Source organism: Strigops habroptila, chromosome 3 (assembly GCF_004027225.2).
Source record: "Strigops habroptila isolate Jane chromosome 3, bStrHab1.2.pri, whole genome shotgun sequence".
Taxonomy (NCBI): domain Eukaryota; kingdom Metazoa; phylum Chordata; class Aves; order Psittaciformes; family Psittacidae; genus Strigops; species Strigops habroptila.
This window is the reverse complement of record NC_044279.2, coordinates 7,823,059-7,848,998: the sequence shown is the minus strand read 5'-3', so window position 1 is coordinate 7,848,998 and position 25,940 is coordinate 7,823,059. Positions and strand designations below refer to the sequence as shown.

Below are 25,940 nucleotides of genomic sequence, written 5' to 3'. Positions count from 1 at the left end.
TTACTGTAAAAGCAGTGAAATAAGGAGCTCTAATTCCTACTGGGTATTTTCCCGAGGAAAGGGACTGGAGAAGAATTCTGTACTCTAAAATACAGCCACTCAGATTCTTAAGATTAAATGTATTTGTAATAAATGTACTTTTTCTTTTATCTTTTCACATATATTTTCAAGCTGCCATAGTTAAGATGCTGTGAACTCAGCTTAGGGTATCACGCTTTGCTAAATGGGAGGCTTTAGGAGTGTACTGTAGGAAACTGTATCCCTCAGGAGTGAAAGGATATGAAACCTCAACAAGCCATTTACAAAGACCTACAATCATTCCAGTTAGTGTGGTTAAACTAGGTAATTCCTGCTTCGAATTTTATATTGTGTATTTGAAAAACAAACCATCTGGATAAACAAATCCTTCCAATGTCTATTTCCAGTAGATAAATATTTATTATTGTCCTTTTACAGCTTGAGAAACAAAGGCTGAATTGACTTGCCTACAGCTACAACTGATTAGGGCAAGGATAGAATTTGAACTGGGGACATTGCAAATGGAAACATAATGAAGAGAGAATATAAACTTTATATTTCAAGCGTAAACTCATGACCTCTATATAGAAATCATCTTCCCGTTATAGAAATCTTCTATTTCAGGCAAGTAGGCAGCCTAAAAGGCTGCTTCTTACTGAAAACAGGATCTGGTTAGACCATGATCATTACCTTGCTTGCCAGTTTCGTGCGTCTCACACTACCCCCATTAACCTTGTTGCTTCTGAGAAAATTCCTAAAGACAAATTAGAATTCAAATTAGATTTTCCAATAATCCAAGTTCAGATGAGGAGCACGCGGCAAATTACGCTTCATCTCGAAAAGCTGCAACACAATCATGTTGGAGATTTCCTTTACTTATTTCCCAGATAAATTATTGCTGTGAGTCACCCGGAGCAGTTGTACTAAATGTGGAAATGCAGCTGACTCAAAGACAAGTGATTGGCATTGGCTTATGGGATGTCACTATCTGTGGCTTCACTAAATTGCCGTTTTCCCTCTGTCATATGGTTAGAACGGTTTGGGTTGGAAAGGACCTTATGATCATCTAGTTCCAACCCCGTGCCATGGGCAGGGATGCCTCACACTAGACCATGTCGCTCAAGGCTCTGTCCAACCTGGCATGGAGCATTTACCACCTTTCTGGGCAACCTGTTCCAGTGCTTCACCACCCTCACCTGGTCAGGTGTTAATTTTCATTAGAATTTGGGCTGAGCTTAGAATAAACATTTTGTTTTTTGCTTCTGGTGAGCTCTCTGGAGCCATGACCTTTATTTTTTTAATGTGAAGGATGATGTATCTTGAAGCACAACCCTCGCTTGCTTCTATAAAGTGCATGCTGGAGGGGTGATAGCACTCACGGGGTTATCACAGCACTTCAGTACTTGTGCATTCTGGGATAACAGTGTGGTCTGTAAGAGGGTTTGGGATTCCCACCCATCCCCTGCATTTTTCTGGAGTTGCATTTGGAAAGAACTCAGTTAATTGCAGTTTTCAGTCAATGCTTTCCTGTCACCCATGAAAATTGATAGGAAGGTTTACATCTATATCTATCTATATATACGATGTTTCTCTACAGGTTTAAGTAGTATCAGACTTTCTTAGTGATAGTTTTTTTGGCTTTAAACATGCTAAGTTAGAAAGCAAAGCAAACTTCTTATAGTCTTCTGTACTGGATGTTGTTTGAATTAGATTCCTTAACTTTCTTGTTTGCCCTGGTGCTTGTGATTCATTTGAATGTGATCAATGGAAAACCTGAAGTAAATATGAGATAGTACATTCTAGAGATTAAAAAGGTCCTACAGTGAGTCATGGTGCTTTTTGAGACATTTTAAATATCTTTCTGTAAACCAGTTATTGAATGAAGAGCAGGTGAGTGCAAGTTTAAAAGCTTGAATTGTTAAAGTTTGGGACACTGAAAGCCTAGACTAGATTTAAGTGTTATTACTTTGAAGCCCTTAATGGAAGGGGAATAGAAGAGCATTTTTAAAAGGGCTTTCCTTATCTTTGCCTGAGGTTTATAATTGAATCTAGGGCTTGGAGTTCACAGGGTTGGATTGGCATTGGAGTGGAAGTATTCACATACTATTGAATGTAGGGTGGTCAGATTTTTCTGTTGTCTTTCAACATCCTTAACAGTTTAGTTTCTACTGTAAATTGTTTCTTTTCTGATGTGTGTATCTTCTACATCTCTTTTATGGGAAGCTTGAATGTACAACAGTGTAATTCCTCTCCCCTTCACCTGAGTAGTGTTTGTGAAGAACATCTTATCCGGAGCCAGCTGTTTTGAAGCTGAAAACCTAACTTCAGAAATTAAAGGCCCTCAGCTGACATCTGGCTAAGGTATACACACATATGTGTGCACTAAATAAAAGCAAGCTGTCTTGCAGCTTTAACTCCTGGTGGCACCAGACCTTCTCTCCTCCCAGCCGCATTCTGGACTCCATGTGCTGCTTTTCATAGCACAGAGCGAAGCTCTGTGGCTCAGTACAAGTGTGTATGCATCTTCCAGAGCCAAATGATGACGATGATGGACTGCAGCTGGGTCTGTGCCTGATTCCCCTCTAAGCATAGCAAACTAAGCAAGAGAAGTAAAAGCAGACAGTAACTGGAAAGACACCAGTGAGATGACTTTTCTTCAACTGAGTAACTGGCCTGGGATTAAACTGGGTTTATTCTCATTGCAGCAGGGTTAAACCATGTTGCATTATCCTATATAAGACAATTCAGTAAAGATTAATTGTTTCTTTTTGCTTTTTTTCTGAAGTGAAAGATGCTTCAGATTGTAGCTGTCACTTATTACAGGAAGTTTGTAAAATGACTGAAAGCGGTTCTTGCAAGAATCTGAAGTTTTAATCATGTTCATCACAATGATGGTCTATTTTTCTTAACAGAAGAAGTCTTCCTGCTTAAAACTGGAATAGTTTTGGCTTTAGGGCTTTTTTTTTGTTTATTTTTTGGGTTTTTTTTACTTAAATATGTCACAGAAGCCAGAGGTATTCTACAAGACATCTACTTTCAGAAAGACTGCAGGCAGGAAAGTACATTAGAGCTGATGTTGTTATCATCATGGTGTTTAAATTTTGCCCTTATCTCTGGGTTGGGGAAGAAAATGGGTCACACTATAACACTAGACTGGAAAGTAAAGGAGATGTGAGATAACAACAAAATAATCTGGTATATCTGTTTGTACCACGTGTATTTCTGCTACAAACCAAAGCTGCAAACTTTCTAGCTGATGTGCACGAGATAAGCTTGCATGAACCTTTCACACCAGCATCACAAGCTTGAGCTCTTCCACACTGCCTAACTAAACCCCTGTTGTCATCCAGTCCACATGTAGTCAGTGTGGGGATCGTCCAGTTCTGCCTTCCATAAACCTTGGTTTTGTTTTCCTGACAATTCATTTCCTGTTGCTCCAAATTCTTGGTTTGTTTTGGGTTTTTGTTTGTTTGGTTTGGGTTTTGTTTTTCCAGTGCGCTTCCAAGGGCTGTTCCTTGCAACTGTTGTATAGCAGCACTGCAATGAACCCTGTCAGGGCCTGGACTCCTGGCTGGAGTCTTTCATTACTCAGCCACCAGCTTATAAAAAATTTAGGGGAGCTTTGCATCTTGAAGGCCTCAAACCTTTCAAAACTTTGGCTGAAACCAGACAAAACTTATGAGGAGGGGTGCGAGTGCACGCTTAAATGACCGTAGATTTTTTTTATATGATAATTTCACTTAAATCCCTGACCTGGTCCCTTATTTGCTTCTTGGTTATGGAACAGTCTCTCTGGATATGTTTTTGCGGCTTAGCTTTGCACCAAGGAAACTCCCTGTGGTGGCTCTTGCAGCCCAGCTCTTGCAGTCTGGTTTTGCTAGAGCCATACTGATTTAACTAAGATGTGGCCATGAGAACAGTATCCTGGATTCTTCCTACTTCATGTCTGAATGCTTTACAACATGGTAGCTATCTTTTTAGAAAGCCTGTTGTGCAAGCAAACCACGCTGATTTCCTTCAGCACTAGTTAACAGTCACGTAGTGGGTAGCTGAGGTGGGGCACAGTAGATATGTTTTTATTCTTGCTAACTTGGATGAACCAGATGAGAACTCTGTAAAGCTGAAGACAGGGAAAAACCCCTCTGTGTTTCAGTCCCCTCATTTGGTTACAACTCTAAAGGCATAATGTTAATTTGTTGCTTTCATCTAGAAGCTTTTTGGAACTGACTGAGCTATTCCCTTACTTCAACAAGATGTGCGTTTCAAAGGCTTGAAAATGAGGGTAGAAACTCTTGTTCTTTCTGATTGTCATGTATTTGTAAACTGGCTTCAGGCCTTTGAGCTGGAAGACTAACCACTGCATTCAGCACACTGCTGGGTTGTATCACAGAAAGATCAAAGCTGGCTGTATGTGAAGTGGACACTTAGACACGCTGGTATGAAACTCAGTAAGCCCACAGTGAATATATGTCGGCTGTTTTTTGGGGGGTGTGTGTGTGCGTGTTTGTTTATTTTCCCCAGTAAAAGATCATATCGTAAAGCAATTTCTTTGTATCAGTGGCCTGTCACATCATGTAGGATCAATCTTTGCTTACACAGGAAATATCTATTAAGGAAAGCTGCTGCAGACCTGAGCTTGTGTTCTAACTGTATTATCTCTGCTGGCCAACAACCACATGTTGAATCCGGTATGCTTCCCAGTGCACGAACATGCCTGGTGAGTAACTCATGAAAAACAAATATAACAAAGGTTGATACATTTGGCCAACTTACAGAGTATCAGGATCTCATTATTTCTTTCCCTACTTCCTCCCTTTTGGGGTTTTTTATTTGAAACTTGCCTTTTTTAATACAACATTTCCCCTTATAAGCCTAGTGAAAGGTCTTTTCTGTCAGGAAGGCTAAGGACCATGTTCTACAGGGGAGGAGAAAAAAGAGGATATCAGAAATGTACCACTTACTACTATCAATAAAACTTTAATTAACTAAATGCTCTGTCTGGCCTTTTGCCCATGTAATAAATAAAAATCAGAGTGACTTTCCTAAGCCATTATTACCTGTTATCAGAAATACTTCTGTTTCCACTTACATTGCCATCCTGCAGTGAAGCTGAAGAATTGGCTGGCAAGTCTCTATGTGCAATGAAATCTTGGTGATGCAGGTTGTGGTTCCCTATATTTGTGTGTCCTAAAGAGTCATCTTCATCAAACAAATCTGTATTGAAAAGCACCTTTCTATATACAAAAAATATGGATCTTGCAGCAAGACTTCTGTTGACTTTGCTTGTGAGGTCTGCCCAGGGTTGCCTCGATTTACTCCAAGATGCAGGGTGCCGCTTTCAGAATTCCTTGGAGAGGAAAATTCCCGTTCAGCAAAGCCTGTGCCTTGCCTCCTCTACCACTGACCTGGTTCCTGTCGATGAGAGGTTTTTCTGCAAATGCTACCCAACCCAGTAAGTCAGATTTAAACCGTCTGAGCAGGTATTGGGCAACTGATGGTGGCTGGAGGAACGAACCTCCTCACTCCAAACTTGTGCGAGGTTTTAGTCAGTTCTCCACTTTTTATGCTGGAAACCAGTAACCCCCTGCATGCCTCTCCAGAAGGGACTGAACCGGTATCAGTGCTGCCTGCAAGTGGTTGTCCTTTAGGTGCAGTTACGGTGATGAGAAATGAGGAGGGAAAAAAACATTCCAATCACCTTGCTTTTCTTTTTGTTCCCGAATCTGTTTTTTTCTTTCTAATCCTCAGGCTCAGCCAATGAGGTTTAACACTGAGCTGATTCTGTGAAACATTAAGCTGTTAGAAGGGAGACTTGCTGTGCTGCCTGAGATGAAGTGGGGTCTTGTCACATCCCTGTCAGGCAAACCACATGTCACTGTGTCCCTCCAGAGCCCAGCGGTCCCCCGTGGTACCCTATGAGGGCAGAGCCCAGGGGCAGCATCCGCAGAGCTCCAAGTGCAGCCCTGACACCAAATGTGAGCTGGGACACCCTTCATCTGCAGGTTTGGTATGACTCTCCCCCCTGTCATCCTCCTGTGGGCTGATGGTGGGGGCCTCTCTCCAAAGGTTCACCTGCATCACCTACTGCAGGAACCAGGTTGCCCTTGTGCAGTGTGGGTGCTGGCAGCGAGGGTGAACTTGAGGCAGCAGGGATGAGCCCACTGCTGAGCCGGCCGCTCCTTGGTTGGCCATTTCCTGTAAATGCAGGTGCTGTCAGAGTGTTGTTGGCACTGTTGTTGCAAGAAAGCATTTTGTTGCTGCTTTTCACCATCAAAATGATTATGTTGCTGTGAATCAGAGCTGACTTAAAAGCAGGTGGAGGATGTGTCCCTAAGCCAGGGTGTCTCTGCCAGAGCCCTGAAGCAGTTGAGGCTCACAGCACAATGACCATCCTGAGTGGCCTTACAGCTTCTTCCAGAGGGCAGTTTGCCACAGCTGATAGCAGCCTCTCATGACAGCCAGCAAAGGGTGGGGGAAAGGAAACATCATCCTGAAATCCCAGTCCCTACAGATGGAGAGCCCTGGTGACCATGAAGTGGGATTCTCTGACCATGAAGTTGAGAGCCAGGACTTCCCAGGGCTGCTCCTTGGGGCACAGGAAAATCCATCATTTTCTTCCAGCCCATTTTTTTTCATTTCCTGGTTCACCACTCAAGTTAAATTCCCTTTCAAGTGCTATTTATGTTTGCAGCTTTAAAAAGGCTCTCTCATGGCAGGCTGTAATACAGTGCCAGTCATTATTTCAGAGATGGCCTCTGCGTTGCCTCTTGCCCTTTCATTTGTCATCAGCTCCCTCCTGTGTTCTGTGAAGTTTTTGCTTCTCTCCTGACTGCAGCACAGCAAAAAGTGAGCTCATGCAGAGCTCAAATTACTGCAGAACCAGTTCGGATCTGCTTAATGGAAACCTTCCTTCTCCAAACCCTTTTGCACTCCTTTTACTTAAGTCATCAAACTTCTTCTGTTTGAACTGTATGAAAACAAACCAAACCTCTCTTCTATGTTAGTTACAAAACACTTTGGTTTCTTTCCCTGTTTTTGTTTCCTATTATTGACTTAACTGCTGTGGAAGAAGCATCTTGGGGTAAAAAGACACTGCTTCTTAGCCAAACAATTTAAATTTTTCATAAAGGGAGCTGTATAACCAAACTCTTTGTGAAATGAGTTAAACATCCATTCCAGCTAGAGCTTTAAATAGGAAGCGTGGATCATCTCAAAAGCCAGGAAAATTTAGACATGATAGAGTATGGATGTCATAATGCTTTTCAGCAGCTGTGGAAATAAAGGAGAACGTCTGGATCTGGCAGAAGCTTGCATAAACTTATAACTTGGGGTGTTTGCATGCGAGCTCAGGAGATAGTGAATTTTTGCAAGCATGTGTGACGCTGAGTGGTGTGTGTGAGCATCAACCCGTATTTACAGACTCCCATGGTAAGTGTCTTTTCAATATTCGTATTTTTTCTTGAGGCAGAGATGTGCCAGGAGCTATTGCAGACCTTGTTAAGTAAATTCCATCTCTCCTTTTGCATTCTTGTTTTGCTTTTTGGCTTTCTGTGTTATGGGTTAATCTGTTGGTGATGCTTAAGGGAGCTCAGCTGCACAGTCATTCATGTGAAGAAAGAAAACAAATTGTATATGCTCCTGAGTTTTTTTTTCACTGAACTCCTTACGTTACCTCTGATTTTTGAGATGGTGTGATACTGTCTTAAGATATTTTGGCAGGTTGTGTGTTTTCTAAAATGGTCAGCCTTACGTTTATGCAGGAAAAGCTGTGGTATCTTTGCCTTCAGAGTTTCAGCAAGCCGCATGATCAGTGCAGAATCATTTGGGAATGGGTTCTCTTCAGTTGCTGTGTTTGACTTTAAACACATACAGTTCCTTGTAAAGAAATCTAATGAGAAATAATAAGATATTTTAGCCCTACAGACTCAGTTCTCTGCAACCATTTAGTAAATGACTCTTATTGAGATCAGTGGTTTCCTGTGTTTTATTAGCAGAGCAGTTTCAGCTGCTCCTGTAATCTGACGTTTCTTTTTATAACTATTTTATAAGGAGAAGGACCCAATTAAACCAGTTCAGGTTTCTCTGCTGCAGTGCTGCTGTCCTTGCTCTCGCTGTAGAATGTCCATCTTGGCCTTTGCCATGTCCCCTGGTGCTTCTGCATTTGTGTGGAAAGCTCCTACAACCATTATCTTTTTGACCATCTTTGCCTTCCTGTTGCTCTGATGTGTACACAGATGCACACAATCCGATGTTTGCTTTGTATTTTTTAGCCAACACACACCAAGATTACACTGAGGTTCCACATCTCTGTGCAGACACTGAAACCTCATAAACTGGAGCTGTGTCCCCCTCACATCCTCTGTGCATTCACCAACTCCTGAGCCAGCCCCCCAGCGCAGGGCTGATGTAGGGAGGTGGGGAAGGAGATGAGAGGGGGGAAAGCAGGTGGTACCTGCTGCAGGGCAATGCAGAGTCCTTCTGCTATCTGATATAACAAGCCAGGTGGTTTCTGTTGTTGCCAGTAAAGGCGAGGGTAGAAGGTAGGTAGGAAAGAGGGACCATCCTGCACCTGCAGCAGCCATTGCCCAAATGCAGGCAGCTGAGCTGTAGCATGAAGAAAAGGAAGACTTTAGCTCTTGGGGCAGTGTATCTCTTAAAGGATCATTTCCTGCTTCTCAGGGAGGAATAATGCTGGTGAGCAGAGCTTGAAGGCTTTCTGCAGGATGTAAGCCTGACATGAACCTGATCCTGCTCTGGGTGCCTGGTGTGTGGTAAAGCAGCACTGCTGTGGTCTTCACCGCTCTGCTGTTTAACTGGAAGCTCAAGGAGGTATAGAAGCAGCCACTATGTTATTGTCTTTGTCTTTGTACAAGCATCCTGCCAGTGTTGATACAGGAGTGAGTCTTGCCCAGGATGATCTCAGGAGAGTGTACTTTAGATTCTCGATTGGGGTTGTAAGACTTAAATGCTGACTGCAAGTTCGGGATTGGCAAAGACTTGTTACAGGATGAAGTGCCTTGGTTTGTGAGTTTTAACATCATCTTTAAGTATTTTGTTGAATATCTATATTGTGTGGATCAAAACATTGAACTGGATTAGAAATACATAAAAGTAATGGGGAAAAATCTTATTTACAAGTGAGTTTAAAATAAATGTGTAATGAAATACTCAGTCTAACTTAACCTCCCCTACTCCCTGATCTAAACACCTTAAGGCTTCCTGCCTTTGTGACCTGCAGAAATTTACTGGTTAAGAGGTTGGAACCAAGTTTTTTGAGAAATAAGCAAAATTTGTGAGTAGTCTTTCTGTCAAATTCACATTTTCTTGATTTTTATTTCATTCAATGAATTCAGTGTTTAGATAAATCAATAAATAATTATTCCAAAGCCAAGAAAGTGATAAAGAGTCAGGAATATGATGAAGATAGTAAAGCATAACTCTACTAGTTGTAGAATCTGGACCCAAAATAATCCCATTGCTAACTTTAGGTGATAATTCATTTCCTAAGCTTGATCTGTAAAATAAATGTCTGTTCCACTTTGTGCCCAGCCTGCTTCAGGTGGTTTTATCTAAGTAAATAACAGCAGTTTCACTTCGGCTCTGTGAACTTAACTTTGCCTCCTCTCACCTCTCTTAATGCCACCCTGATAGGAATAACAGCAGAGAGTGTGTTCATGTAGAGCATTAAAACTGAGTCATTTTCCATGCGTAATAAAGAATTTAAATAAGTGTGATAACACAGCCAATTCGTGGTGCAAGTTTTCTGCCTCCTCAGCAAACAAAAGGCTCATGTTACAGCAACCCTTCTGCAGGGAATAAAATGTAGATAATGCTTCAAATACTTAACAATCAAGGTTTCTGCTTATTTCATCTTTAGCATCTATTCATTTCTAGAATACAAAGGTGCTTTCCCCTCTGATGTGCCTTGTTGAATCCTTTTCAGCTGAAGTGAGAAATGGAGGCCTGGGATTATTTTGTGCCTGCATGTACTTTGCTGGTTGAAACCCACAAGCTTTAAGCTTTCAATATGCAAAGTTGCCCCTGGCTGTGCAAGAAGATATTTAAGTGTGCAGGTCTTGAACAAATGTTGTGTTCTGTTAAGGAAGGACTGCCTTGGGTAAAAACGACCTTGAAAATTAAGGCTTGCTGTGATTTCTTTCTTAAATCTAATAGGTGCCTGGATGAAGGGAATTAGTCATAAGAAGGAAGTCTTAAAACTGGTTTCAATTAGATTTCAAAAGTGAGGGTTATGTGAGTCATTTAAAACCTTGGATTTCTCACCACCACCAGAGTTAATAAATGCAATCTAACATGAGGTTCTGGCAAGATACAGTCTGGTCTGTGAGAGGCCTTATGCAGGTTAAAACAGAGTGTTTTGGGATCGTGTTTAGCATCTGTGTCTGGTGAAGGAGCAGTACGCTAGAGGAGATTACTTGTTCTCACCAGCAGGATGCTTGTAGATTGAGCTGATCTGGAACCATTATTTAGGCATGTTTTGGCTAGGCCTTCAATGCTAGGCTGGAGACAAGGTCAGCTGCACCATTGAGGCTCTGGTTTCTGAAGGAACATTGCCAATTCTATCCCAGTGCCTCCTTCCAGCATCCTCTAGGCTTTGTTAACAATCTGCTTCCTGCCTCCCTTCAGCACAGAAGACTATCAGTCACCTGATAACTCATTTACCCAAGTGCAGCCATTGCTAAAGTAAGTGTAAAGTCTGTGCTTCCCTGTGTCATCTCCAGCCAGCATCCTGCAGCACACACAGATGTTCATACGGCGCATGGGCAGAATAGGGACCTACTTCTGCACAGTCTCCTTCAGTCACTGTGACCCTCTCACAGGCCTTTTTGGGTCCATGGAGGAGAACAAGTGCTTCTCTGCGCGTTTGCCCAGAAAATAAATGGGTATCAAGTACGTTACATCCTTCCAAAGCTGTAACGGTTTCCCTACCGCCACCTTTACTATTAATCTGAATATTTGATATCAACAAAATCACAGTAGATTAAATAGCGTTTTCAGTTCCAACTGGATGTGATTGCTGTAATTGTTGCATCCACAGACATTTCCATCTAAATACAAAACGGCTGGGAGCAGGAAGAGACTGCTAATGAGAATATGAAGCAAAATACTAACAAACAACATTCTCTGTCGTGGAGACTGGGGAAGCAGAAGAGCAATTTATGCAAAAGGAATGAAAAGAGATGTTAGTTTGCATACTAATTATGGATTAAAATTTGTAGTTTAAACAATGGGATTTAATCTGTTACCTGAATTAGGGGTTTCCAGTTAAAGTATGTGGAATGGACCGAGGGGATAAATAATTAAGCAGAAGGTATTGCAAGTATTTAAACCTGAAGCAGGAAAAGGAAGGGAGGAAAGTAGGAAGCAATTGGGCACTCTCTCTATTAAGGCTCTGAAACTAGGATTTGTGTATCCGACTGAGGGCTTTTGGGTTTCAGTCATGTTAATTATTGAATATTGATTTTTCTTCGAAGGAAAAACCCAACAGCTATGCAACATACGCATCTTTTCCTGGGAATAACAGAAAACAGCATCATGTTATTTCTGTACATAGTTCAGGCTATCATTCTGCTTCCCATGTGTCACATGTATGGAGAAGTGCCATTGTAAATGCAAACAGAAGTTTAATTGAGCAGCAGAAACTTCTGATCCAAATCTGATGTGTATTTCATACAGTTGATCACAGGGGGCAAGCTGAAAATTAAAGATAACAATAGTAAGTGTTTTAAAGGCATGGATCTCAAGATAAATGCAGTGAAGCCCTGCTATTTGTCTGGCATTTTAAGTGACAACAGATGTGTGTTTACTATATTAGAGCTATAGTCAAAATAGAAAACTGTATTGGAAAACTTGGACTGAAAAAAAATAATAAACCCCCATAAACTGTTATTTTAAGGCATGGGAGAAGAGGTCTGGCAGTGCAACAGAGCTTCAAGGACACAGAGGCTGCTGTCAGGATACCAGTGAAGGTCAGCTGGCCACCCTGCTGTTGAATGGTCCTTGTCTAAACTCCATAGTGACTGGATAAAAGAGCAAATGGAGCTTGGGGGGAGAGAGAATCACCCATTTATGCAAAAACCATCATCTTTTAACTGCCAAAGTTTTGATATGCTATTTCAGTGCTGTGTCTTGTCAGTACTATAAGCACCTGGTGGTTTCTTTAGTCTATACAGCCCTGTGTTCACCCCATCCAACTGAACTGTCACTGTCTTCCTTTATAGTCATCAAGAAAGATGGTTTTAGAGTGGAGCTGAGCCAGAGCTGCACCTGCACGGGGTGATGGCTGTTCTGCAATAGCAGTAAACTGGGGTGACTGGTGTAGACCAGGTGGGAAGAATTCATGCATATACCATCTGCTGGTCAGTGAAGTTCACAGAATGGCTTTGGATAAAGCTTGACTGTCCTTTGAAGACACAGAATGTATTTTTTTTTTTTTTCTCCTTTTTTCCTTTGGAAGCCCTGTGAAAGGTGGTTAGTAACACACACACCATCTCCTCTGAGCAGTCAGGGGTCACTGACAGAGAAATTAACCAGTGTTCCCAAATGAAAACATACTTTAATTTGCTTTGCAATTTAAAACAGCAGAATACTTCAGCATCTGCAGCCCCCACCTTCTATTAGATTGTTTCAATGTCAAAGGGCTTTCCCTAAGGTTAAACTTTCTTTTGTTTTACGTTTTGGTTCTTGAATTCTGCATATGGCTGGCTGCTGTGATGACACCTTTGTAAATGATTTGTGTGTATTCCTGCTGTTTCCTTCTGTGCAGGCTTTGGATTGGGGAATGAAGCCCATTTAATGCCTTGGGAAAGGTGGTTTTTTTCCCCTCTGTACTTAAGAATAAATCAGTATTTTAGAAAACATTTGCCCAGCGATGGCACCTATTAAGGATAAAATGCTTTTATGATATCCGCTGGAAAGAATAGCCATGAATAAAAAATGAACCACTTGAATCGATACTATTACTTTTCATTCTCTGCTTGCTTAGACTTGACTGTTGCTTTTATTCCCTTTATTAGCTTTCCGTGATGGTGGAGTTTTCCTTTCCAAAGAGGCAACATGGCCCTGTTATTCTCCATTGCTTTGTTTCATCTGCAGCACACACAGTAGTGTGATGGGAACGCTGGGAGTTACAGCTTCAGAACTGCACATGCAGAGTTTGTCTTTAAAACACCCTTCTCTTGTTTTAATTTCCCCTTGCTACTGCTTAGGCCTTTTGCTGCATCAGCTCTTTCCTTTTATCTTTTCATTATTGTGTTTTATAGTATTTTGTACATAGTCTGTGAATGTAAAGTAAATTGAATCAGAGGCTATTACAGCATATTTCTGATTAGACGAGGTCTCCTGGCTCTCGCTTATATAAATCTTAAATAATCCAGAGCACTTTAGGTGTAAGAATAGTTTTAATAGTAAAACTTACCCTGTGTTAAATTCCTGGGGATGTTTGTAATGGCAGTCCTCATCAGGGCTGTTAACTTTCAGATGTTCACTAAGGCTAAGTTTTGTTCACTTCTCTTCAGTGTTCTTTTCCTGATTTAATAAAATAGCATCATTATGTCTTTGTCACATCTGGACCTGTCTCTTGTGTGCAGAGGATAGTGGTGATCGACTGTCTTAATTGCAGTGTTTCCAACTATGATGCTAAGTGGCCAGTGTTCCTTGCAGCTGATAGGCCTTTCCCAGAGGAAGGCTAGTTTGGTACAAGCGAAGGAATGAGGATGATAACGAGTCACTGGTTTGGAAAAATAGGGAGGTGTTGAAGCCAGGCAAAGAATAACTAAGCATACAAAGGCCAGGTAGTGAGAGTAGCCCTCCAGTAGTGACTTTTATTGAGACCGACTTTGTTCCCTTATTCTTTTTGTGATCACAAAACTACTCTCTAATTTAGTGCAGGTTTTTCTCTTCCCCTTCCTTGTTAGCGTGGGGATGGTCACAGCTGGTGGTAGCAATGAGCCCATGCACTGAACAAAGTCGGGGAGACAGACTGCAGTTCATGGCTGCTGTGCCCAGCCCCACTTACTGAAGTTTATTTGGGAGCATGCAGCAGTACTTTGTGTTTTATGATGGGGATAGAGCCTGTTAGGCTTGAAATGCCTTTTCTCTCCAGAAGCATGACAGGGTTTTCCTGCAGCTTGGTGCTGTGTTTAAGGTTACATCACCATTTCCATTATAAATCCCTGCTTTCCAGTAGTTGTGCTGCTGTGTGTTACAAAGCATTTAGTGGAAAAAGGTTTTGTGAAGATTAAGAAAGGGAAAATTTTCATCCTCTTCTAATGTTATGTTCACTAAAAATATTAGAAGGGAAGAAAGCTTCCCTGTGTGTGATTAAAATGGGCTTAGATGGAGTTGAATGGAGTAAGAGGCATGTCCTTAACGCTGCTGGAATGTGGGGAAGGTTAAAGGTAAGGACTGTGAAGTTACTGGTGTGGACCTATAGTAGTAAACACAAGTGTTATCAAGGCTCCTGTGGTGAGTAGGGGGTATGAGCAACTGTAATGTCCTTCTGTGAGAGGGTATCGCGCCAATGCACCAGGAGCTGTGCCAGCCCCCGGCTCTGGCCAGGAGCTGGTTCTCTTTATTGTCATTTCTATTACATGGAATTGCTGATAAGGACCTCTGCCTTGATTTGTTCAGCTGGGTGCTGGAGTGGTGTCTTCTGTTGTGTTGGTAATTGTCTTTAGCTTGGAAGGGAGACTCCTGGATCTCTACTGGTGGCATATTTGTGACCTGTAATAGACTTTACTGTCACCTTGGACCATGTGCTTCACAAAAATGGAAGAGGAAATTAATAGAACATCTGACCTTGCTTTTTAAGGGTCAGACTTTCATTTTTACTTTCTTGACTGAAGTCTCATGAATTCTAAGTTAATCTGAGCTGCAGTGACTTTTTCACTAGGGCGAAGCACTCTCTTGCCTGTCTTCTTCTCCCAACTTTAAAAAGTTTAATTTCCTGGATCTGTGAAATTATACTTCTAGATGGTGCGTAAGATAATCATTCCTTGCTATACACTCACACTTAAACTTATAGTAGTTGGAGGCAGTTTGTGGTGTTGAGTTAGTGGAAAAGGAAGCCTTGAGTTAATCAACTCTTAGTAAATGAAATCTTAATGGTTACATCAACAGCCTTCTAGTGCTGGCCTTCTGGACTGTCACAGCAATTCAGCAGCATGCAGTAATACTCACTTCCCAACTGAAAGCCTATTAAAGAAGTGCTGTCTTTGCATGACTTCAGTTATAAATGGACTGTTTAAATTTCTAATTTCCTATTTTTAATGCAAATTAAATGAATAGTTGATTTAGACCTAATAAAGCAAACAGCATGTCAGATTTTTAGAGTGAGAAGGGATCTTCTGGCATTAATGCTAAACAGGCTTATGTCTTATTCAAGCTACAACTTCAGTCTGCCAATCAGACTTTGGTTTTGTCACCTATTTTCTTAACAGTTTGCACATTTGGGGGTTGCTTTATACAAGAATCGCTGTAAAATAATTAAATAGAGGTGATTCCTCAAGATCTCTTCTGATTATTAACAAAGGCTATATGTATGTGTGTATATGCATGTACATATGTATCTGTATGTTTATGTGTATAATAAACAAGAAATGGACTATTTATTTTCCTTTTGAAAGCAAGAGAGACACTTGGGGATTATAAGGAAGTCTAATATTCCCCACCAGAGTTAGGGTAGTCTTTTTCCAGTGATGGAGAATTCAAGAGTCTTCTGTTAGAGTTGAAGTAGGCATGATTTGAAATTACTGCGCATCTAGAAGTGTAATAGAGGGTCAAATGCAGCAGGGCATCTTATAGGGCTCAACTGGGACTTCATGATCATAGAATGGTTTGGGTTGGAAGGGACCTTAAAACTCATCTAGTTCCAACCCCCTCCCACAGGCAGGGACACCTTCCACTAGAGCAGGTTGCTCCAAGCCCCTGTGTCCAACCTGGCCTTGAACAGTGCCAAGATCCACCTTGAGTTTCCAGCTCTACCTTGTTTCTTGTACAGCTTTGAGCAAGTAGCTTGGTTTGGGGTTTTTAATACACTTTTTTTTCTAATGTTCTCCATCTTACAAAATAAGGAAGTTTGATCTCAGCTTTACAAATGCCATGAAGGTAATTTGGGAAATGTCCAGTGGGTGGACCCAGGCTTTTGCTCCTCACTTTAGCCCTGGACTACCATAGGGGGAAACATCTCCAGAAGGTGACTCCAGATTTGTGCACTTCAGAGCATAAATGAGGAATTGAATGTGAGTTGCCCAGAAGCTGAGTGTATTTTCTCTTTCTTTTCTGCTGCTGTGGCCTTTCTCCATTCTGGATGCTTCTTTCCAAGCACTCAGGGAGCCGCTGACCCAGGTTTGCTCCAGCACGTGACCTGAGCAGGCATGCTGCTCTGCTCTTCAGTTATTTGTTCTATTCCTGCTGTTTGTTCCTGCAAGTCACATGAAAGACGGATGTTTTGATATGAAACACGCCTTTTGTATATTTATTTCTGTAGTGCTACCAACTATAATGACAAATTATTCTAAATCACACTTTTGAAGCCAGGTTGTGTGCATGTAGGTTTGTCGGGGGAACCACCCTGCAAGCTGACTACCTGCATAAGTGCATGCTTCTATGTACACAGTGCAAAGCAATGCAGAAAAGCTCTTAAACCAGGAAAAAACCCACTGGTGTCTAATGAGAAGTCTTGTGCTGCTTTAAACATCTATTTGGTTTGAATTTATTTGAGTAACTGTGAGAAGATGTGCTACCAAAGCCACTTTTCTGAAGACCTCATTACTCTTTAAGCCTTGAAAGGCTCATCTTGTGCATGCACGTCTCCAAATCTAACCATCTTTAAGTGTAGATTAAAGAAATGTCTTGACAGTGCTTGCCTGCACATGCATGAGTTCATCATACTAAGTGGATGATGAGCTGAATATATGAATGCTTCATTACAGAGAGACAGAGATGAGCCTGAAGTTTTTAATTGGAATGAAGGAAGCTGGGACTGACTTTCATATGTGTCCAAATTGTGTTTGCATGTCTCCTTGCTAGGAGTCTGCCACTCATTTACAGTCTGATCTCATTCCTCTCCAACGGGAGCAGATGGGGATTCTTGAACTTGGCCCAAATTCCTCGAAAGTCACTGCACTGACATTTTGTAAAGGTGTGAGAGGGAGTGGGAATTCGAATGGCAGAGGGTGCCATAGCAGAGAACGATACAAGGAAGCAGCAGCAACACTTTATTCAACACTGCGGCGATGACTGTGAATATAAAGATTTCAGTGTGGTAGAATAAATCCTTCTCTCTCTTGCCATCTACATGCCATAGCAAACAGATCCTCTTTGACTGATTTTTATTTGCCCCCCTCCTCTCCTTTCCACCAATGTAATTAGCTCAGAATTGTAATTCTTAATGCCACTTTAAATTTGGAACATCCGAATACTTGAGTTTTCCCCTTCCTCCTCCCCAGTTTGAATTTGTATGGGAATTGTGGCTATCTTATGGATATTTTGAGGCTTTTAAGATGGGTCCAAGGGCCACATGCAGATATTTCCTATTCCTGCTCTACTCTGGGGGAGCCTGGGAGGGAGTGCTCAAATCCCAAGTGATTTTGAACAAGAACTTGACTTTGGCTCCACTACCTGTTATCTACTGGAACAAGCAGAGATGATTGTATGTGTATTATTGTGAATGACACAGGGGGGAAAAAAATGTGAGATGTTATATTTAGTAATAAGAATTCTAATTTTTTCCAGATGGAAATGTGATCCTGCCTTTTTCAACAGGCTGTTCTCACTTGCAGCCAGGCTGGTAATCCCCTTGGTCCACAGCTTGTCTGATTGAGGAGTTCTTGCTTTGCTTTGAGGGGTTGGAGATTTTCGTGAGCAATCTTCCATAATTTAACACAAAGTGCTTGAGAGAACAGTGTGTGCTTCTGACGGAGTAACTTCTAAACACACAATTCCCTCAAAACATTAAATATTCATACCAGGAAAAGTATGGAAACTTTCCTCGAAAATGTGCCGCCTCAGCATCAGTGCCAGCAAGATTTTGTGTTGGGTTCAAATTGCCATGTTGTATCGGACTGCAGTTGTCTCTATTTATTAGATACCTACCTGTGTGATGGGCCTTTTAAAGTTTCCTTACCTGAGCACTTGAGTTGAAGATGTCCCTGCTTATTGCAGGGGGGTGGGACTGCATGACCTTTCAAGGTCCCTTCCAACCCAAACTATTCTATGATTCTATGTCTTTTGTTCTAGGTAGCATTAGTTTAATATGTGGAAAACCTGTGTCTTTGTGTGTAAAATCACACACGAAGCTGAATCATTGCTTTGGAAATGATTTTTCAGCTGGTAAACTTCAATTTTTTCGCTTTATCTCTCTTTTTTTTTAAGTCTTGATTTATCAGTTCTCTTGTTCCACTATTTCAGCAAAAAATCAGATATTGTTGATAATTTTAAGTCTCTTGGGCAAGATGAAGCTGTGCAACAGAAGATTGAAGGAAGGGGAATTGTTGCTGGTGAGTGATTAGATAGATGTACACTGGTTTTCAGTATCTAGCAAGAAATCTGGCAGATGTGTAGGCTGCACACCTGGTATCTGTGCAATCCAGACTGCTGGAGTTCTTATCTGTAATACCCAGCTCCAACTAGCACAGACTAGTCTCACAGGCAGCAACACAGCACGTGAGTCATTTGCTGCTCTCCTCACTGCACGGGTTTCTCTCATTCTGCTTGCTTCTTCCTTTGTCTGCCCTTACAACAAAATAGCCAGCACTGAAAGCGGCTCATGTACAAGCACCTTGCTGATGTGAACTTGTCCTCAAAAATGCCATGATAGTTTCCAGGCGCCTCTGGCTCCGTGGTCTCCGCTGCAGCATGCTGTGTAAACCATGAGCTGGTTTTACCAGGCACTCATTCAGCCTAGAGGCACTGTGGTCCCCTGTGAAACACGTTGCTGTCTGGCACTGCTGTGTCAGCAGAGCGGTTTAGCAGGACAGCTAAGAGACACACCAAAGAAAACGTGAGGAATAGTCCACCTTGCAAACTAAATATTCAAGCCAAGCCTGCTGCTTCCTATAAAACCAATTCTCTGGATGCAATGTATAATAATATCCCTTTCTGTTGAATCTCCTTCCGTGTAAGGAGCAAACCTCAGCTGACATTCCTCATGCTTTTTACCCCTGTTTTCAGGCCTGCACATGTGTTTCTAGTGTGGTTTTCTTTTATGATACAGTTCCTATAGGTTAATTTAATTCCTGTCTGACAAAGGTCCTCTTGTCTGCTTTACACAAAGCATATGCTGACATCCACTCAATTCTTTTCATCAAGTATTTGGCAGTGTAATTATGTACGAAGAGTTGTTCAGACCATGCTGACTTATACCTGCTGAAAGATCTGGCCCACAGCATGCATTTGTCTCTGGGCTTTGATTTACTCAGCATTTGGAAGATACATACAGAGGGGAGGAGAGAATAACCATCACTATTCAAAATCTGCAACTGTTTATTTTGCTCTTAACTATCAGGTTTCTATTTAGTTTGCTGTATGAAAATAAATGCAGTGATCTGCACTTGCTGATGCTCTGATTGTATGAAGGACTTAGAAGGGTATGAAAAATATTTCATGTGCTAAATGGAACTTGAGGGTTTTGGTGACTGCAAAGGTTAATGGTTCTCTACTGAATGCTTTGTTATTGCTCCTCCTTTTGGAGGGACTGGGCCTCAAGGGATCACTGGAACACAAGAGACTCCTTGGATCCTGTCTATCTTGTTACTTAGTTCAGTGGCAAGTTGGGACCTAGTAAGTTGTAGTGATAGGACAAGGGGTGATAGGCTTAAACTTAAACAGGGGATGTTCAGGTTAGATATAAAGAAGTTCTTTCCTGTGAGGGTGCCGAGGCACTGGCACAGGTTGCCCAGAGAAGCTGTGAATGCTCCATCCCTGGCAGTGTTCAAGGCCAGGTTGGTCAGAGCCTTGGGCCACATGGTCTAGTGTGAGGTGTCCCTGCCCATGGCAGGGAGTTGGAACTGGATGATCTTAAAGTCCTTTCCAACCCAAACCATTCTATGATTCTATAAGAGATCACCTGGTGTTTTTTTAGCCTCTTTTTGAACATCTGCTTTAGTAGCAGCTGGAGAGCTGTTAGACTTCCCTAAGTCTGCCCTGGGATGGCTGGCCATGGGCATCCTGTCCAAGATTCATGTAACTTGCCAAGGAACAGTTGTGCAGTTCTTGTGCCCGCAGTCCTGTGTATGCTATATGGGATTCAGCTTAAACAGGTCTGTATGCAGATATCCTGTATTCCTCACTGTGTTACTCACTTGCAGTAGGCATTGCTGTCCGTCTGTCTTGCTACGTTGTGAGGAAATAAAATTCATGCCACCTTTCACAGTGAGTACACCCCGAGAGTTTATCTGATCAGTGACCTGGTTTGCTGTTGTCTGAGCTTTGCACATTTCCAAGACTCAGCTTCCCCCCCCCCCGCCATTAACACAGTTTGCAAAAGAGGCAGATGTTTTTATGAAATGGATGTGACATCTGAGAGCTGAGGCTGAATCACTGATGTTTTGGTGCTCTGCATCCATCTCTGCTCTAGTCACAGTCTGCATTTCACACTTGGCACGCGACTGAGTGATGGGCCACACTGGGAATTGAAACTGGGGCAGCCCACTGACTTCTAAGGTGGTAAAACCATGTACTCTGGATGTGATACAGCCACTTCTAGAGCCAGAGACAGAAGCCGTAGCTACAGAGTTGCTCAGTGTTGCTCCAGCTTCTACATCCTTCTCCCCCCTATTTGAACTTCTTAAGGAACAAGTGGCTGATGCACCACATGGCCAAACCCGAATCGCAGCTTCCAAGTGAAATTCAAACCAAGACTTCTGTAACTGATATGAAGAAATGTCGGTGATTCCCGCTTGGCATCAGCTGGGACAGAGGCTGGTGCAGCAACTGGCTGCTCCTTGAAGTGGAGCAGTTGTTTTTATTGCAGCTGCCAAAGTGAGACAGCTTGGGTCTTTGGGAGGGCATGAACTGGTGCAGGGCACCTCCTTCTTAACTGGGACAACTGTGCTTGTGGCCTCCTGGGACATAAAGGCAAGTGTGTTGGAGGAGAGCAGGGAAGTGCTGTCTGTGGGCAGCTGTGAGAGTTTGAGCCCCAATGGAAAGCTGCCAGCGCAGCATCCCAACCACAACGGGTACATCTCTGATACGGGTCATGAGAAGTCTCACGCATTTGTCACCCGAGAGATGCCCTGTCACTTGTGCAGACAGGAACAGAGCTGCTACAGATGCTCCTTGTTCAGTACTTCAGCCTTTTGTTGGTGATCATGTGGTTTACTGAGGATTTTTTAATCCTGAGGAACAAATTGTTCAGTTTGAGTTTTATGGCTTCTAAGACAACACTTTGCAGGTCTCCATCTCATTAATGCCTTTATTCAGAGTGATGATCCAAGCAGGACTAATAATAGAATTTAACAGTGTTGCTTTTCATTTGAGAACTGCATGAAGAATGGTGTCAAATTAAAATACTTAAGTTCTGCGTGTTGCTCTTTGTCGCCCGAACTTTCTTTGTGACAAGTGATATCGATTTTCACACAATTCTGGAAGAAAGAAATCAGATCTCTATTTGTAATTGCTACTGGTTAGGAATGCGATGTGTGTGTAATGCGGATTGGATTGATTAGACTCATTATGACATGAAATGAAAATGTCAGACCACAGAAATAAGCAATAGAGTTGTTGCATATTTTTACACTTTTGCCGTGGGTTTTGCATAGTTGAAGAAGGATCATACACACAAAAAATAACCTTGCCCTCAAAACCAGAACATCAGAGCAGAAAAAAGCCCTCTCAATTATTGGAATAAACTGAGTCCCAGGAGATTGAGGGCTATGATTTGTCTGAATAATTGCATGCAAGAAAATATATGGGCGGGGAGGAAAAATAGAAGAAATCTGCATTCTGGTTTAGAATCTCAATGAGGAGCCTGAGTTGCATCTCTTTACAAGCACGAGATTGTTTTCAGGACTGTGCCAGCAGCAATGGAAACATTTCCAAACAGATCCTAGTGATGCCATGCCTGGAAGATGTGGAAGGAAAAACATGTTCTTATTAGTGCTTTACTTTCTTTAAATAAGCTGCAGCACCTTCTTACAAGGATTGATGCCTTGCTTTAATCATTTAAAGCTTTTCTAAGATTAGGATCTGATGGCCAGACCCTTCTCCCTTTACCACAGAAGCACCATCAGTAAGTGCTGTTTAGTCCTGAATCACTCTGTGCTGGTGAGAACCATCCAAGTACTATTAATGGCTTTCCCTACCAGCTTCCCCCTTCCTCCCTCCACAGCCTCCAGCCCCGGATTTGTGCCCCGGGAGGTCTGGAGCTGTCTGCTCCATGGGGCTCTCTGCTGAGCCTGTGACTTTGTGGTGGGAAAACAGAGTGAAAGAGAAGTACGTGCTCCTGTGCTGTGGCAAAGGGACTTTGTCACAAGCTGGGAGATGGAAAACAGGCTCGGTCAGAGCAATGCTGGAGAGAACAGAGCTCTCTGGGAACAGAGTGGCCTCTTCTGTATGGCAGCGGGAGGGTATGTACGTGTGCTCCCCTCAGTGCCTGTCATGGAGAGCAGGGCTTCCATGGGAGCACTGCAGATTTTCTCATGACCTCTGTGGTCTCCTCTAGATGTACTAAAAATACTCCCTGCGATGGAGATCTGTCAAACAGATTTCTTATTTCTGCTGTGGTTGACTCCTGCTCTATAAAATTCATTAATCCTACCTGTTTATATCTTCTGCTGTCCCCGTGTTAGAGGCTCAGCTCTGTATTCACACAGGCCTAAACCAGCCAGTTTGATGTTCTCTATGTTTATTAGCATTAAAGACCAACACCTGGAGCTTAAAACAAGATGAACAACTCTGCTTAAATCACATCTTGTTTTGGACTAAGACCAAGAGCGAAGGATTTTGGCTCAAAGACTTCTGAGGAAGGAGATGTCAGGCATGTGTAGGTGTGCTGCAGCTTGCCCTGGGGCAGGGAAGGGGTGAATGGCTTCTTGAAGTTCCTTCCAGCCTAATTCTCCATGATTCTGCAAAAATGTGATTACAGTGATTGTTAGCTGTGCAGCTTGCTGGAGATCAATTGCTGTCAACAGCTTGTGTGTGTTTTATGGCTGTCTTCATCATGTTAGTTGATGTAGTCTTTTGTGGGAGGAGTGTTACGGGTGCAGGTCTCTAACATCGTGCTACTGCATATGAAGGTTAATTGAGGCCATTGCCTCTGCCAGCATTTCTGCACGTGTGACTGTGGAGAGCTGTAACATTAATATTGTGCACATTCCCCGAGTGACTCAGATGAGCTGAGGAAGATGAATTGATTTTAGGAGGCTGGCTCCAGCTCATGCCAGTCTAGGAGAGTCTAACCTGGTGCAATTTATAGTAGTGTTTCACCTGATTGTGTAACCTCAGTGTGAAGGTTTGAAATCTCTTGAATGCATGGGCCTGATCCTCCCAGTACACCTGTAATTTCTGAGCTCCTCAATTCTTGGTACCCAAGTGATGCTGTGTATCAAGTGACCTTTATTTAAGATTGCAGATACTTTGGTATTTAAAAAACCCAAAACCAAACCCTAAAACCCCCATAATTCCTCCCCACTCCCCAAAGCCCCCTGAAAACAACAGAAAGAAACAGTAACGACAGCAAAACTGCCTCCTAATCCCTATATCCAGAAAGTAATAATATCAGGTTGATCACCTGGAAACAGTATTCTAAACCACTGATTTTCCACACATTTAACACTGAGAACTATCTGTTCCAATATATTTTTAAACAAGTACTCCTGGGAACACCAGTGAAGATGTTTTAAGTGTTTCCACACAGACCTATTTTGGTAGGATTTAGTCTGAAACTCATCTTTGTTGCAAAACATCTCTGGGCCAGATCTATCCCTGGAGTAATTTTTCTTGGTTTTTTAATAGCATTGCAGGAAGGGTGAATTTGGCTTGTGTTTTAATTTATAACACAGGAAATATGTACAGCTACAGCACATCTTTGCCCAGGGTATGATACACAAGGGGAAAACATGCATGATTCTATCAGTACTCTGTTAATTTAATTATAACAATAGATGCAGCATTTAATCTATTTGACTTTTGTTATTGAGTTACTAAATCCTACCCTACCCCAGCTCTGGGACCCCCAGCAGAAGAAGGACATGGAGCTCCTGAAGTGAGGCCAGAGGAGGACATGAAGATGCTCTGAGGGCTTGGAGCAGCTCTGCTCTGGAGCCAGGCTGAGAGAGCTGGGCTGGGTCAGCCTGGAGAAGAGAAGGCTCCTTAACGGGAGACCTTAGAGCAGCTCCAGTGCCTAAAGGGGCTCCAGGAAACCTGGAGAGGGGCTTTGGACAAGGGCCTGTAGGGACAGGACAAGGGGGAATGGCTTTAACCTGCCAGAGGGGGGACTGAGATGAGCTCTTAGGCAGAAGTTCTTCCCTGTGACGGTGCTGAGGTGCTGGCACAGGGTGCCCAGAGAAGCTGTGGCTGCCCCATCCCTGGCAGTGTTCAAGGCCAGGTTGGACACAGGGGCTTGGAGCAACCTGCTCTAGTGCAAGGTGTCCCTGCCCGTGGCAGGGGGTTGGAACTGGATGAGCTTTAAGCTCCCGACCCAAACCATTCTATATAGTACTCAAAGAATATTTTTATTTTCCCCAGCTACAGCACTGAGTGAAGTCTCATAGCTCTTGAAATGTTCAGCAGCTTTGCAACTTCCTCTCTCTGCGTCAAGAACCGAATATTTTTGCTGGTAGCATTTTATTTCGAAACAGGGAGGTGTAAATCTCTCTTCCTTTCTGCTTGTACCAACATCTATTTCCTCCTGTGTTTGCAGAAAGAAAAATGCCACAAGAGACTTTCTTCCTCTTTTTGTCCTTTTTTTTTCTTCTCTTTCCTCCCCCCTTTTTAGGATAGAACATGCTCAAAGTTCATTTAAAAGCTGAGCTTTCTTGGAGACGGAGTTTAGGCATATTTATGTTCAGTGGCATTTGGTATGCATTCAAGAAAGCACTTCCATTAAAGGCATTTCTCAAATTGGAAAGCCGAGCAGTAAACTAGCAAGTGCTACTTGTGTTTGGTGGCCTGGAAATAACAGAAATATTTCCACTGGTATTTCCAGTGGGGCAGTTTATGCTGCCTTCAAACAGAAATCTGTGCCTCTGCTCAACCAGAGCGTACAGAAATGAGACGTTTCCAGCTGTGCAGCCGAGCCTGGTGGTGGGATGTGGCCACATCTGTGGTTAGGCAGGGCAGAATTCTGCTCAAGGGCTTCTTCGCTCGTGTGAGTGTCCTGGGTCCAGGAGGACTCTGTCACCCCGAGGGTGGTGTCTCAACTCTGGACTGCTTTTGCAGATCAGGACAAGCACCCTCAATACCATGTTTATTCTGTCCTTATATGAGTGTGATCTGTCGTACAATTACAGAAGGGTTTGAGTTTGGGGGGACCTTTAAATCTAGTTCCAACCCCCTGCCACAGGCAGGGACACCTTCCACTAGAGCAGGTTGCTCCAAGCCCCTGTGTCCAACCTGGCCTTGAACACTGCCAGGGATGGGGCAGCCACAGCTTCTCTGGGCACCCTGTGCCAGTGCCTCACACTCATAGTAAAGAATTTCTTCCTTATGTCCAATCAAAACCTCTCCTTTTTTAGTTTAAAACTGTTCCCCTTGGCCGGTTGTTATAGGCCCTGGTAGAAAGTCTTTCTCCATCTTTCCTATGAGCTCCCTTTAGGTACTGAAAGGCTGCAATAAGGTCTCCTTGGAGCCTTCTCCAGGCTGAACCAGCCCAGCTCTCTCAGCCTTGCCTTCGTAGCAGAGCTATTCCAACCTCTGACCGTTTCCATGGTCCTCCTGTGGACCTGCTTGAGCAGGTCATTTCC

The 25,940-nt window shown here is 42.7% G+C and overlaps 1 protein-coding gene across 3 annotated transcripts in view; it reads left to right on the top strand.

Moving 5' to 3' along the window:
• The window catches only part of FAM107B (family with sequence similarity 107 member B), a 61,907-nt gene that overhangs the window by 9,099 nt on the left and 26,868 nt on the right, over positions 1-25,940 (top strand). The window contains exon 1 of one of the 3 annotated variants that reach the window (XM_030478497.1): positions 4,296-4,735. The exons of the other annotated variants lie outside the window; for them this stretch is intronic. Within the exon in view, the coding sequence (XP_030334357.1) occupies positions 4,729-4,735 (7 nt within the window). The 5' untranslated portion in view covers positions 4,296-4,728. Of the gene's footprint in view, positions 1-4,295; positions 4,736-25,940 lie in introns of those variants that run through there. 3 annotated transcript variants of the gene reach the window in all.